Here is a 16765-nt window from a genome sequence, read left to right on the forward strand (position 1 = left end):
GACGCTTCATCCAGTCCCAAACATGCTCAATGGGGGACAGATCCGGAGATCTTGCTGGCCAGAGTAGTTGACTTACACCTTCTAGAGCACGTTGGGTGGCACGGGATACATGAGGACGTGCATTGTCCTGTTGGAACAGCAAGTTCCCTTGCCGGTCTAGGAATGGTAGAACGATGGGTTCGATGACGGTTTGGATGTACCGTGCACTATTCAGTGTCCCCTCGACGATCACCAGTGGTGTACGGCCAGTGTAGGAGATCGCTCCCCACACCATGATGCCGGGTGTTGGCCCTGTGTGCCTCGGTCGTATGCAGTCCTGATTGTGGCGCTCACCTGCACGGCGCCAAACACGCATACGACCATCATTGGCACCAAGGCAGAAGCGACTCTCATCGCTGAAGACGACACGTCTCCATTCGTCCCTCCATTCACGCCTGTCGCGACACCACTGGAGGCGGGCTGCACGATGTTGGGGCGTGAGCGGAAGACGGCCTAACGGTGTGCGGGACCGTAGCCCAGCTTCATGGAGACGGTTGCGAATGGTCCTCGCCGATACCCCAGGAGCAACAGTGTCCCTAATTTGCTGGGAAGTGGCGGTGCGGTCCCCTACGGCACTGCGTAGGATCCTTCGGTCTTGGCGTGCATCCGTGCGTCGCTGCGGTCCAGTCCCAGGTCGACGGGCACGTGCACCTTCCGCCGACCACTGGTGACAACATCGGTGTACTGTGGAGACCTCACGCCCCACGTGTTGAGCAATTCGGCGGTACGTCCACCCGGCCTCCCGCATGCCCACTATACGCCCTCGCTCAAAATCCGTCAACTGCACATACGGTTCACGTCCACGCTGTCGCGGCATGCTATCAGTGTTAAAGACTGCGATGGAGCTCCGTATGCCACGGCAAACTGGCTGACACTGACGGCGGCGGTGCACAAATGCTGCGCAGCTAGCGCCATTCGACGGCCAACACCGCGGTTCCTGGTGTGTCCGCTGTGCCGTGCGTGTGATCATTGCTTGTACAGCCCTCTCGCAGTGTCCAGAGCAAGTATGGTGGGTCTGACACACCGGTGTCAATGTGTTCTTTTTTCCATTTCCAGCAGTGTAGGATCCAACGTAGGTATAGCTACTAGGAGGTGGAGTTTCAATATCTTTGGCACTCCCCACAGTACAAACACCAGGCAGATTGCCTATCGGCATGAAGTACACCAGATTACTGCATGGATAACTGTGCATGACAACTACCTTTACCTGTAACACTTACAATGCATGATGGCGTCGCTACTACAGAATTGTCACTGTGGCAACGGTTTTGCCATACAGCCCACCCTACTTGCAGATGAGGGTACCTTCATGAGGAGTGTTATCGTCAGCCTTCGTGATACCCATCTTCGGGTTATGAAGAATCACCCCTGTGTTGTGGCAGTTCTAAGCTGCCTCCATGTTGACTCCTCAAAAATGTTCAAATGTGTGTGAAATCTTACGGGACTTAACTGCTAAGGTTATCAGTCCCTAAGCTTACACACTACTTAACCTAAACTATCCTAAGGACAAACACACACACCCATGCCCGAGGGAGGACTCGAACCTCCGCCGGGACCAGCCGCACAGTCCATGACTGCAGTGCTTTAGACTGCTCGGCTAATCCCAGGCCATGTTGTCTCTGTTCATTACAATATTCATAGCAATAAAACTTCACAAACTTTACAAAATTTGACTTTCCATATGTTTGCACAATAGACGCAAATAACAATGAGCAAGTGCAGGTAGAAACACAAAATTAACGGTTTATATTTAAATTGCAGTACTTCGTTGTTGGCCCTCTGTGTAGTGGGATGGTTCTTCGTCTTGCAAGAGGATTTTTTATTTTGTAATACACACATTAAAAAAGGTTTTGCAACTCCTGAAGACAGACGTTGACTGTGGATATTGTATCACAGACACAGTCCCTTTGACTGTTCACAGATGTCACGAAACCCGCCCAGAGATGTAAACAAAAGCAGCGTCTGTTAGACGGAGGGGGTCCGACAGCCGATCAGTTCCAGTCATTGCACCAGGAAGGAGGTACACGGTTCGTCTGTAGTTCAACCATACCTAGACGGTCAGTACCGTGGTTCGATCGTGTCCGCATTGTTACTTTGTGACAGGAAGGGCTCTCAACAAGGGAAGTGTCGAGGTGTCTCAGAGTGAACCAAAATAATGTTCGGACATGGAGGAGATACAGAGAAACAGGAACTGTCAATGACACTCCTCGCTCAGGCAACCCAAGGGCTACTACTGCAGTGGGTGACCAGTGGTTACCGCCTTCAGCTTGGAGGAACCCTGAGAGGAACGGTGCCGTGTTGAATGATGATTCATGTGCAACCACAGGCCGTCGTGTTTCGATTAAAACTGTACGACATAGGCTCCATGGTGTGCAAAAAAAAAAAATGGCTCTGAGCACTATGGGACTCAACTGCTGTGGTCATTAGTCCCCTAGAACTTAGAACTACTTAAACCTAAGGACGTCACACACATCCATGCCCGAGGCAGGATTCGAACCTGCGACCGTAGCAGTCGCACGGTTCCGGACTGCGCGCTTAGAACCGCGAGACCACCGCGGCCGGCTCCATGGTGTGCAACTTCACTCCCAACGTCCATGGAGAAGTCCGAGTTTGAAACCGAAAGACTGTGCAGCGCGGTACAGATGGGCCCAGAAACATGCCGAATGGAATCATCAGGATTGGAGTCAAGTTCTGTTTATAGATAGCACTTGCATACGCCTAGAACCAGACAATCGTTAGATACGTTTTTGGAAGCAGTGTAGTCAGCCTGTAATTCTTAGACACACTATCCACCGAGTGCAGCGAGGTGGTTGTTCCCTGTTATTTAGGGGTGGCATTATGTGGAGCCAACGTACGCCACTGGCAGTAATTGAAGGCAATCGAATGGCTGTGCGAGACAAGGATGACGTCCTCCGGTGTATAGTGCAACCTTATCGGCAGCATTTCGGAGAGGGATTCGTCTTAATGGACGACATTTCTCGCCCCGACGTCTTGCGAAGGCGATAACGAAATCGATAGATTAGAATGGCCGTAATGTTCTCCAGACAGGAATCCTATCATACATACCTGAGATACATGTAAAAGAACTGGTTCAAATGGCTTCGAGCACTAAGGGACCTAACATCTGAGATCATCAGTCCCCTAGACTTAGAACTACTTAAACCTAACTAACCTAAGGACATCACACACATCCATGCCCGAGGCAGGATTCGAACCTGCGACCATAGCAGTCGCGCGGTTCCGGACTGAAGCGCCTAGAACCGCTCGGCCACCTAGGCCGGCTAAAAGGACTGTTTTTGGACCAAATGACGCAGCAGGCAACCAAACAATATGCCGAATCGCCATTGAGGCGTGGGACAATGTGGACCGGCAGTGTCTCGGACAATATGCCACGACAAATATGGGCATGCATCAGTGCAAGAGGACATGTTACAGGGTGTAAGAGGGATTGGCGTATGCTGCAATCTGGAATACAAATTCAGGAAGTCCAGATCAGTATTGTACAACTTGTCGTTTTTGTTTTCATAAGCAAGAAGGAGAGCTGAAATGTTGTTTTTAGATATCTCTATTCTGTTGTCATGGAAAGGGTCAGGAGCTTATAGAACCGTGCTGATGCAACTCCTTTTTTATCTATGTAGCACAGATATTGCAGACAACTTTGTTTTCACATCAATTTTTCATAAACATTACAAATGACTTTTCTTCCATCAAACACCAAGTCCCAAAAATCAACAACACAACTCCGCACTCCACAAACAAGTGACCAACGATACAACAACTTGCATGGCAATTCAAACATGACGTAATTAGATATTGATTTTTTACATCCAGAGGAACTTACATACGACTAAGTGTTCATATAAAAATGTCTAATTAGCTATTTTTCAGAACAATTATGGAAGCATAAATACAGTCATAATAATGTTACATGTCAGTGAGTTGCCATTGAAATTTTGAAATACGTCGAAAAAACAAAAAGAATTATGTTATAATTTTTGTGTTAAATTCATGTCTTCTGTTTATAAAAATATAAGACTACTTTAGTTGTGTTCCCATAATTACACTTAATGCAAAGTTACAACTTGTGCAGTGTGTCACAGGGGACATTACAAATTTGGAATGACATATAAATTTATTGAGATAACTTACAGGATCAGTAGATGTGTCATTTTATAGCAAACAATCTCACGTTTAATTCGCATAGTGCGTTAGTATCCCATTCCGCCACCACGAGCGCCAGTGTGGTGCACAGTTAAGATGGCTACTTTCACTTGCGCGGAGCGTGTATGTTTTTGTATCATGAAACGAACTCTACAACAACTTTTCAGAGTAAATTTCGCACCGAATACGCTAAAGAACATCCAAGCTCATTTCCTCATTGAAGTTAGAGGTTTCCTCGATAATCTATTGCCTGGTTAACCGATTGGCCGTGAAGGGCCAATCGCATGGCCACCTCCCCCTCAAGGCTTGACACCACTTAATTTCTTTCTCTGGGGTTTCATTAGAGACCATGTGTATGTTCCTCCCATGCCAAACAATTTAGCCGAGCTGAAAAATCTAATCTACGCTGCCGTTACACCCAAACTGCTGCTACGAGTGTGGAAAGAAATTGATTACCGATGGGATCAGTGCCGCATCACAAATGGTAGTCACATCGAACTAAAATTACACTTGGCACTTTTATGTTAAACTTGAGGTTGTTTGCTACAAAATGACGCATCTACCATTTCTATGAGTTATCTCAATAAATTTCTACATCATCCCAAAGTTGCAAAATCTTTGTTGACACTGTTTGTATTGTTATCTACAACATGTGATGGAAGAAGGTGCACTGGCCAGTTCCATTGCACAGCGAACCATCAGCCCCTATTCAGTCTCAGTACCTGAACAGAGATTGTTGGCGACAGCCTCGATGTAACAGTCACCCGTCCGCATCACACCACGGGCGAGCCGTATCTTTGCTTCCTGTGAGTAACCCTTCCTTCCCTGCTGAAAGACGTGTCTTTAGTCGGACAAATGGTAATGTGACTCCCACATGATGGTGTTCCATCTCACTGACCTCTGGAGTGTGGAGCTAAAACATTGGTACAAACAGAATATTATCGCATGCCTGTCGTGTTCTCATGTATATTTTCAGGAGGACAACAGTTCAAACCCGCGTTCAGCCATCCTGGTTTAGGTTTTCCGTGATTTCCCTTAATCTTTTAAGGTATATTCCGAGATCGTTTCCTTGAAAAGGCACAGACGATTTCCTTCTCCGTCATTACCTAACCTGATCTTGGGCTGCATCCGTAATGACCTCGTTGTCGACAGAATGTTAAACACTAATCCCTCCTCCATTTGTCCTTTCAATCACTGAAACATATACTGTCAGAGATCTATCTCTGTGAGGAAACCATGGGTAACAGAAGAAATACTTCAGTTGATTGACGAAGGAAGGAAGTACATAAACGGCCAGGGAAATTCAGGATACCAAAATACAAGTCACTTATGAGTAAAACAAATGGGTAGTGCAGGGAAGTTAAGGAGAATTGGCTGCATGAAAAACGTCAAGGAATCGAATGAGAAGTGATTGTCAGAAGGACTGACTCGGCATGTAGAAAAGGCACTCGACCTTCCATGAAATTAAAAGCAGTGACGGTAACATGGAGAGAGTAATGGGAACACTGTTAAATGCAGAGGAGAAAGCGGATAGGTGAAAAGAGTACATTGAAGCCTCTTGTGAGAGTGGGCTTGTCTGATGATGATATAGAAGAAAAAACAGAGTCGAACTGAAATTTAGTGTGAAATGACATCAATGATAAGATTCGCACCCCTCCTGAATGGAAGTGAATAAGAATTACACAATGTGTTGAATGGAAAGAGCAAATGAGACTGAGTGTAGTGAAACATGGGATGTGGGAAAACCGACACAAGAGAGGATTTGAGATGTGGAATGTTGAAAATTAGGTGGACTGTAAGGCAAGGAATGAGGAATATATGGAAAGCAGTGGCAATAAAAAGTGGAAGGATGGTAGGATGTCTGTTAAGAGATCCGGGAGTAACATCTATGTTACTAGAGGGAGCTATAGAGGGTAAAAACTTCAGCAGAAAACGGAGATTGATATACATCCATCCAATAGTTAAGGACATAGGTTGCAAGTGCTACACTGAGATGAAGAGGTTGGCACAGTAGAGGGCCACAGCAAACCAGTCAGTCATCTTCAGTTGACCATACCTCCCCTGGAGTGCATATTTGGCCATATGTCCAAATGGCATTTTGTCTCCTTACTCTCTCAGGAATCACTTCCAGCAATTTTTTCCCATTTAGCAAATTCACCCCTTATACACACGTGCATTACAGTCACCCACACTCAGCAGATACAGTGCAAGGAAATGGGCCATCCTTTGTGTGAAGAGAGGGTGGGGGAGGCACGAAAACCGATACCAATAAAATAGTTGAAACAACCACTGAAAAGTCTCCAAGTCAACAGTGTTGTAGAACTCTTAATTTCTTGACTGACACCCATGTGCAGATGGTGTTGCCCGCTGGCACCATTGGAAGAACAAGATGGCGATGGACGTTGAGCACCTGCTCACACAAGTTCTTATCAAGTGGGATAGCGTTGTCATTAGCACACTGGACCCATACTTAGGAGGACGGTGGTTCAAACCCCACCTCCGGCCATGCAGATTTAGGTTCTCTGTTGTTGCCCAAAATTGCTTAAAGCAAATACAGGGATGGTTCCTTCGAAAGAGGATATGACAGGACGTTAAACACTAACCTGCTCCCTCCTCCCCCAGGAGTTCTTCAAGCAGAGTGATGCAGAGAAGCTGGAGGGCCTGCCAGTGACGCCCTTCATGGACCGAGACAAGATCACCAAGCCATCCTCGCAGTGCAGCTTCATCGGCTTCGTGTTGCTGCCGCTGTTCGAGGCCCTGGGCGATCTCTTCCCTGCCCTCAACGTGAGTACCACACATCACCAACTACTATGTAGTTTAGCTCAAAAAAGTCCAATGTCCAATAGGTTCTCAACATACCTCATGGATTCATGTACACTTCTCCTGCGCTCCGGGATTTGTCCCACTTTGCAGGTCGTCACTTCGTTTGAGGTGATTTTAAAGACTGAAAAACAAACAAAATACTTCCATAGTATTATTTTTTATGATTCAGCACAGAAAAAGGCTTTATTACTCTACTTCCATGTGATCGAGCGAAGTGGCCTAGTGTTGAGCACACTGCACTCACATTCAGGAGGATGGAGGTTCACACCTGCGTCCAGTCGCCCTGACTTACGTTTTACGTGGTTTCCCCAAATCGTTCAAATGGTTCAAATGGCTCTGAGCACTATGGGACTTAACTTCTGAGGTCATCAGTCCCCTACAACTTAGAACTACTTAAACCTAACTAACCTAAGGACATCACACACATCCATGCCCGAGGCAGGATTCGAACCTCCGACCGTAGCGGTCGCGAGGCTCCAGACTGCAGCCCCTAGAACCGCTCGGCCACCACGGCCGGCTTTCCCTAAACGGGTTAAGCCAAAAGCGGACATGGTTCACTTGAAAGGGCGCGGCTGCTTTAATTCTCCATCCTTCCCAAATCTGAGCTTGTACTCCATCTGTAACGACCTCAGTGTCTACATCTACATCTACATTTATACTCCGCAAGCCACCCAACGGTGTGCGGCGGAGGGCACTTTACGTGCTACTGTCATTACCTCCCTTTCCTGTTCCAGTCACGTATGGTTCGCGGGAAGAACGACTGCCGGAAAGCCTCCGTGCGCGCTCGAATCTCTCTAATTTTACATTCGTGATCTCCTCGGGTGGTATAAGTAGGGGGAAGCAATATATTCGATACCTCATCCAGAAACGCACCCTCTCGAAACCTGGACAGCAAGCTACACCGCGATGCACAGCGCCTCTCTTGCAGAGTCTGAAACTTGAGTTTGCTAAACATCTCCGTAACGCTATCACGCTTACCAAATAACCCTGTGACGAAACGCGCTGCTCTTCTTTGGTTTTCTCTATCTGTCTCTGTAACCCGACCTGGTACGGATCCCACACTGATGAGCAATAAGTATAGGTCGAATGAGTGTTTTGTGAGCCACCTCCTTTGTTGATGGACTACATTTTCTAAGGGCTCTCCCAATGAATCTCAACCCGTCACCCACCTTATCAACAGTTAATTTTATATGGTCATTCCACTTCAAATCGTTCCGTACGCATACTCCCAGATATTTCACAGAAGTAACTGCTACCAGTGTTTGTTCCGCTATCATATAATCATACAATAAAGGATCCTTTTTTCTAAGCATTAGCAATACATTACATTTGTCTATGTTAAGGGTCAGTTGCCACTACCTGCGCCAAGTGCCTATCCGCTGCAGATCCTCCTGCATTTCGCTGCAGTTTTCTAATGCTGCAACTTCTCTGTATACTACAGCATCATCCGCGAAAAGCTGCATGGAACTTCCGACACTATCTACTAGGTCATTTATATATATTGTGAAAAGCAATGATCCCATAACACTCCCCTGTGGCACGCCAGAGCTTAGTTTAACGTCTGTAGACGTCTCCCCATTGAGAACAACATGCTGTGTTCTGTTTTCTAAAAAATCTTGCATGATGAAAATGTCAAGATGTCGGCAGGACGTTAATCACTAATCTCCTCCTCCTCCCTCTTCCTTGTCCTCCTCTTCCACCTGGTGTACTCAGTGTTGCCACCACACTGTAAACTAAAGTCCGTTTAAAATTACTTAACAGTTGACGTCCGTCACTTGCGACTACAGTGTTGCCACATCAGCTGCCGGCTACCGCTCGGTTATAGGCGACACTCCAACACGGAGGTCACTTCAAAAATGGCGTTGACGTGTAACGCGGAGCAATGTCGGACGTGACAGCTGCGAGGTATGTTGGAAACGCGAGATGTTCTGCCCACAGCTCATTTTAAGTGACCAGTGACTGAACTGCTGCAGGAGACACGTTTGGTGGCCCTGAATTTAAAATCGTGTCCTAAACCAACCACGGCCTTGTGACGTGTAATGACTCTGAAAAAGTGCTGGTCTGTGGCAGAATTAAAAGCAGGATAGCCCTGTTCGCGGCTATTAAAGATAACTTCTACAAGCAAATTCAAGACAGAAAAAGTTCAGTTTCAGCGCTAAACGCAAATCGTAATTTCTCGCTATAACTGTCTACTTGAAACTATGCTCACACTGGCTACATGAGCTGCCGCATTACCAACCGATGACGTGTCCTGGTTGGAGCCAGGTTTGCAGATTATAGACGACACAGGCAGATTCTACAGGAAGAAAGTTAATACGATGATGAAAATGACATGGCAAAGAATTAGAAATAAAAGAAATTTTATTTAAACCAATTAACAGAATAAAAATTTTAATCAAACATTTATGATTGGATTTAGAAAAAAAAATATTTCACGACATTTGAACCTGCAGTCTTGAACATGGCAGGTTGTTATGCTAACCTTTGCGCTAAATTGCAACACTGAGTCAAGCTGTTGTATTGTATGGATGCAGAGCCTCGCAGCGATGGGCACTTGTTTATCTTCGCTAGTGTAAAACACATTTCTTCTGCTGAACAAGTGATCGTAGCTCGTAAAATATGCATTTTAAAGCCCTTATTGACTAGTCATTTTTTCCTTGTTTTGACTGTACTACTTTCTCTCAAAATATGAAGAGCGAAGTCCTTGCAGTAGCAGATATGTACAGTATTTCATAGTATGGAAGATGAGTAAGTGCTCGAAGCTCTTACGGTATAAATCTTAGAACCCATGTTTACTGGACTTCCTTTTTACTGTTTTGGTGTAAGGATCCTGTCCCTGAGACGGGACTCGATGTATTATTAAGATTCTTCTTGTTCTTTAATGTTCAGCCATGGGCATCACTGCTGGGAGGGGACAAGGGGACGTGGGTGTCCCCCCCCCCCCCCCCCCCACCCCCGCAAGTTTATTTTTTTAAAGCGCTTTCAATGTTTTGCGCCTTAGTTGACAAGTAATGATACAGTTGAGTAAATATATGCAAGCTTCACTAATTGCGCATACTAAAAAAAATGGCTCTGAGCACTATGGGACTCAACTGCTGAGGTCATTAGTCCCCTAGAACTTAGAACTAGTTAAACCTAACTAACCTAAGGACATCACAAACATCCATGCCCGAGGCAGGATTCGAACCTGCGACCGTAGCGGTCTTGCGGTTCCAGACTGCAGCGCCTTTAACCGCACGGCCCGCATACTAAAAGCTGGCCGGCCGAAGTGGCTGAGCGGTTCTAGGTGCTACAGTGTGGAACTGCGCGACCGCTACGGTCGCAGGTTCAACTCCTGCCTCGGGCATGAACGTGTGTGATGTCCTTAGGTTAGGTAGGTTTAAGTAGTTCTAAGTTCTAGGGGACTGATGACCTCAGAAGTTAAGTCCCATAGTGCTCAGAGCCATTTTTGAACTAAAAGCTGTTGTGCAGTAAGAATTAATGGCTTGCAGCATTTACTAACGTCCCAGTAAACCAAATCCATTTCTATTATTAACTAAACGACATTATTCCAAGTTTTAAGGTGTTGTGTTCGTACGATTGTGAGTGTTGAAGGAGTGCAGTAGATACGAATCTGATTGGTTTTGCTGTTGGAAGTTTGAAAGCAGGAAGCTGACGCCTAACAATCGAAGGTCGCGTGACAATCACGCACAGTGTGGTGTTGGTATAATAATAAATTTAGTCAGTGCATGCATCAAGAGGCATATTTCTATGGAGAGAGTTCACTAATTCACTAATATTATCGTTTTTTTGATAGGCAAAGGAATTATGATAAGTAAATATTTATTACAAAATATATTCCAATTTACTCAGTTTTACCATTTTAATGTACTAAAATACCTAGGTCATAGGAATTTGCTAACTGTTTTTAAACTGATCTGAATATACCATTTGGCTTATTGTGTTCTGTACATATTACTTTTCCTTCATTGTTCCCTAAAATATGGTTCACAATAAACTAGCAATTTTCCCGTCGCGGCTTCTTCCAATAAAAATCAGGCAGGATTTAGTTTGAAGAACTATTCAGTTTGAAATAGTTTCCACGATTGTTTGGGGGAAAGGCGCAGGTGACTCCAGTATGTAAGAAGGGCAAAACAACGGACCCGCAAAATTACAGACCAGTATCGGTAACTTCGGTTTGCTGCGAATCTTTGGACATATTCTCAGTTCGAATACAGTAAATTTTATTGAACACCGAGCGAGGTGGCGTAGTGGTTACACACTGGACTCGCATTCGGGAGGACGACGGTTCAATCGCGCGTCCGGCCATCCTGATTTAAGTTTTCCGTGATTTCCCTAAATCGCTCCAGGCAAATGCCGGGATGGTTCCTTTGAAAGGGCACGGCCGACTTCCTCCCCCATCCTTCCCCAATCTGATGAGACCGATGCCCTCGCTGTCTGGTTCCTCCCCCAAAACAACCCAACGATAACATTGAATAAAATGTTCTCGGGTTTCCAACCGCGTCAATTGCTTAAAACTACACGAGCTTTCGGCCAAGCACTCCTTGGCCATTCTCAAGTGGTATGACTGGCATAAAAAAATCGGCTTCACACAATGCCGTGTGAAGCTTATCTAATGTAAGATAATCTCTGTGATTATGATCACCTTTATATAACGCTGAATTGCATCTTGTACGGAATTATCCAGTAGTGTTCAGTTAGGGCTGTGTATGAAACGTGTGCATTTCATTACTGCTGGACGAGGAACTGGAAGTGAACTGACCAACTGTTGTGGCAGTTTGGCAACAGTGAACAGTTCGGGCACGACGCTGATTGCTCTGATTGGAGAAAACCAGCTTCAACGTGTGATCTGTCAACTGTCTAGTAAGTTTAATCAGACTACTGTAACTAATCACCTGAACAGCTCTACTGTACAGTAGCAGGATCAAGCATCCGATTACTTTACAAATGAGTTATTGTGTTAGATACCATACGTTGAGCATGTAAGCGAGAAAAAGTTTAGAAAAGGTTTGAAATTATGTTTAAAGTTTGTTGAATATCGCTAAGCACTCTCATTATAAAACACTGTATGAGTACGTTCTATGTAAACTGCAATCCATTTTAATCAAAAGCTAGTTTTTCTCGCATCTCTGTGTTTAGGTCGAGATACCTCGTCAACTGTGTGCCGTATATTGACACAAGTTTGCAGGTACATTCAGTGATATATGTGGATACTGCCTGTAAAATGTGTTCCAAATAGAGTTAGTAGTGAAGAAGTAATGATTTAAAATGTCATTCGTGATGCTGGAGTTTTACTGCATGCTCAGTGATGATGTAGTATGTGATAAAGTGGTTTCCTTTCGTAAGCGTGTGGTGATGGTCTGCGAGGAAAAGATTAGTAAATTATATGCAAAATTTGTTGGAAATCACTAAGCACTCTTATTGTGAAATGATGGATGAAGAATATGGCGCGGGTCATTTTCGCGCTGAGCTACTCTGGCTCAGAACATAGACACATTTTCTACCTACAGTACTTGTCTTACTGTGTTACTTCTTTAACTTACGGCTGAGTAGATTATGCCAGCGTATTTTGAATTCGGTCAATAATTATCTCAAATATTGAGGATCATATTTCAGGTGCCCTTGGAAGCCGTAAGATAGGCAACGTGCCACCAAAATTTCGCGCCATAACCCGTGAACCATGAACTGGGTTAGCCATTTGGTAATACATATAATGGATGTGTATGTTTCAATTAATTGTTATTAATTACATGGTGACATTTGGATGAATCAAATTACTTGCGCCGAGGTATTAGGAGCTCGTACGTCGACTTCAGTCGCCTCAGAATGCCTTTCTAAGTAACTGTCGAAAAGGATTTTGAGCAGTGCTCTGATATTCAGGCTTAGCAGAATTAATTCATCAAATCTATCCCTCAAAAAACCTGTTATCTCATTGCTAACAAGAAGAGTTTTGATTTCAACATTAAGGTGCTACAATGCACCATTAATAAACCTAATTCCACTGGAGGCAGGAGCTGAAAGATTCAGAACTATCAGATTAATAATTTTTATTTTGGCTGGAGCCACAGTTTAGGTAAATTTTTTGAATGATGCTGCCGCCATTTGACTGTAATAATTTTTATTTTATTCTTATACAATCCAGATTTCGGCCTTAGGCCATTTTCAACCACAAAGACTTGCTTACATGTCAAAGGACATCAGGATGGTATGGAACACGATCCTTGTCAGAAAAGTATATATTGTCACATAGGCCAGATTTGCCATTAGTAAAAAGTGAAACATCCCTAAAACGCTAAACGTAATGCAGACATTCGTTTGTGGACCCCATAGCACAGCTGTTATATGAAACCGATAACCAATAAACAGATATGCTATAGGGACCAGAAATGAAAGTCTGCAGTACAATTAGGCTTTTTAGAGATTTTTTTTCATTTTTACTAATGGCAAATCTGGCCTATGTGACACTATATACTTTTCTGACAAGGATCGTGTTCCATACCATCCTGATGTCCTTTGACATGTGAAGAAGGTTTTGCACTTGAAAATGCAAATATGGATCGTACAACACTAAAAAAACATTGCTACGGTCAAATGACGGCAGTGTCACCAAAAAAAGTATCAGATTAATGAGACAGGCTTTACAGACGATTGGAAAAACGGGAAGAAGCCGACCTCGGCGAAGTTCATTTTTGGTTCCGGAGAAATGGAGGAACACGTGAGGCCATACTGACTCCACAGCTTCTCCTGTAGGAGAGGTTGAACTAGGATAATATACGTTTATAGCTTTTGCAGATTCAGAGAAACTCTTTGACGACGTTGACTGGAAGAAGCTCTTTGAAATTCTGAAGGCAGCACACATGAAACACAGCTAACTCAATTATCAGTTAATGTAGGCTAAAAGCCAATTTTCCGTACAGTTCAGTACATTATGAAAAAAACGGGAGTACCGTTTTTGAAAGCGTGGACATCCCGTTAATAAGGTTTTGATTGACCCAGGTTGATACTAGCAGCGAAGAACACCCATTATATACTGGGCAAACAAACTATTCCGTCGATGCAAGGCGTGATACATGACGTCACGGTCACCATGACATGCGTGGGCAAACAGTGAAATAGAAAAATTTGACAGGAGGAAAGCACTTACTATTTCCTGATAGCACGCAACACTGCCTGAGTTTAGTTTCTAGTTCACTGCCAACACTGGTGGATTAAGTGCCAATCCTCCTCTACGAGAACAGTTCCATAGCTGTTCTGCTCTGTTTAGATACGTAGATCCACGTCGGCATGGCTATGTGCGAACCACACATAAATGCCTGAAACCCAAGGAGAATAATAATGGGCCAATGAGTGGCTGTAGTTAAACATACTTTCTTAAGAAATTTTTTATCTGACATTAGCCAGTTTGCATTAATAATGTAGTTTATTTCTGATTTGAAATTTTGTACAAAAGTTAATTTATAATCATTCTGTCTATTCTAATAAGTTTTATATTTCCCTGTTTGGTAACAACAGAATAACTCAGAGCATGGAATACAGGATGCAGAACATGGAACAAGGAAATTGAAATACAGAAGTCAGACATGCAGAATGCAGTCATGAAATACAGAACAGAGAACGCAAATCATTATTAATGGAACACAGAATACACATGTGCAACAAGAAAAATTGAATATGGAAGACACAACACAGATTCGAAATGCAGAATGCATACAGAAACACATAACCAGGACTGCAAGACATGGAAAATGAAAGGCAGAACTTAGATGATAAACACAAAATATGGAACACGCAACCAAAACATGGAACGCAGAAAGTCTAACACAGGATGCACATACAAAACTCAGAACAGGGACTACAAACGTGGAAAATGGAACACAGAACACGGAACACGGAACACAGACGTGAAACACAAAAGTGGAACATGGAATGTAGAACATGGAAAGTGAAAAAGAGAATGCAGATGTGAAACAGGAAACAGAGAAACAAAATATGGAAAATGGATCCAAGACATGAAACACAACATATGGAACACAGAACATGCAAAGGGGAAAGCTGAACAAGGACATGGACCACATAATATGAAACACAGAAGACACAAAATGTGAGAGGGACACAGAACAGCGATCTAAGAACCTTGAGCACAGGAAATAGTGCCACCCAGAACATGGAACACACAGCACTGAACACAGAACATGGAACAAAGGTCATTTAAATGGAATGTAGAACACCCAACATGGAAAATGGGACATGGAACACAGAATAAAGAACTAAGAACATGAACGCAGAAAATGAAACACAGAACATGAAACAAATAACATGGAACTAAGGACATGCAACTAAGGATATTTGACATAAAACACGCAATACAGTACATCAACTACAGAATATGGAACATTAGACTTGGAACACAGAAAACTGAACTAAGAACATTTAACATAGAACATGGAACACAAAACATAAGATGCACAGTATGGAACTAAGAACAGAAATGCAGAACGTGGCAGTCGAAACAGGAGAACACAACATGGAACTAACAGCATCTAACACGGAATGTGGAACCAGAACATGGAAGGCAATGAAAACACACAATTTGGTATGCTGAACACAGAGCACAAAGCACTGAACGAAGAACATACACTACCGACCATTAAAATTGCAGCACCACGAAGATGACGTGCTACAGACGCGAAATTTAACCGACAGGAAGAAGATGCTGTGATATGCAAATGATTAGCTTTTCAGAGCAATCACACAAGGCTGGCGCCGGTGGCGACACCTACAACGTGCTGACATGGGGAAAGTTTCCAACCGATTTCTAAAAATGGTTCAAATGGCTCTGAGCACTATGCGACTTAACATCTGTGGTCATTAGTCCCCTAGAACTTCTTTTTTTTGCTCATCAGTACTGACTGGTTTGATGCGGCCCGCCACGAATTCCTTTCCTGTGCTAACCTCTTTATCTCAGAGTAGCACTTGCAACCTACGTCCTCAATTATTTGCTTGACGTATTCCAATCTCTGTCTTCCTCTACAGTTTTTGCCCTCTACAGCTCCCTCTAGTACCATGGAAGTCATTCCCTCATGTCTTAGCAGATGTCCTATCATCCTGTCCCTTCTCCTTATCAGTGTTTTCCACATATTCCTTTCCTCTCTGATTCTGCGTAGAACCTCCTCATTCCTTACCTTATCAGTCCACCTAATTTTCAACATTCGTCCATAGCACCACATCTCAAATGCTTCGATACTCCTCTGTTCCGGTTTTCCCACAGTCCATGTTTCACTACCATACAATGCTGTACTCCAGACGTACATCCTCAGAAATTTCTTCCTCAAATTAATGCCGGTATTTGATATTAGTAGACTTCTCTTGGCCAGAAATGCCTTTTTTGGCATAGCGAGTCTGCTTTTGATGTCCTCCTTGCACCGTCCGTCATTGGTTATTTTACTGCCTAGGTAGCAGAATTCCTTAACTTCATTGACTTCGTGACCATCAATCCTGATGTTAAGTTTCTCGCTGTTCTCATTTCTACTACTTCTCATTACCTTCGTCTTTCTCCGATTTACTCTCAAACCATACTGTGTACTCATTAGACTGTTCATTCCGTTCAGCAGATCATTTAATTCTTCTTCACTTTCACTGAGGATAGCAATGTCATCAGCGAATCGTATCATTGATATCCTTTCATCTTGTATTTTAATTCCACTCCTGAACCTTTCTTTTATTTCCATCATTGCTTCCTCGA

General features: G+C 43.9%; 1 protein-coding gene across 1 annotated transcript in view; it reads left to right on the top strand.

The window, feature by feature from the left end:
* Nucleotides 1–16765, top strand: part of LOC124553397 (high affinity cGMP-specific 3',5'-cyclic phosphodiesterase 9A) — a 223355-nt gene that overhangs the window by 152655 nt on the left and 53935 nt on the right. Inside the window, exon 10 of the mRNA XM_047127263.1 lies at nucleotides 6823–6984. Within this exon, the coding sequence (XP_046983219.1) occupies nucleotides 6823–6984 (162 nt within the window). The remainder of the gene's footprint in view (nucleotides 1–6822; nucleotides 6985–16765) is intronic.

This window comes from Schistocerca americana, chromosome 11 (genome assembly GCF_021461395.2).
Source record: "Schistocerca americana isolate TAMUIC-IGC-003095 chromosome 11, iqSchAmer2.1, whole genome shotgun sequence".
Lineage (NCBI taxonomy): Eukaryota > Metazoa > Arthropoda > Insecta > Orthoptera > Acrididae > Schistocerca > Schistocerca americana.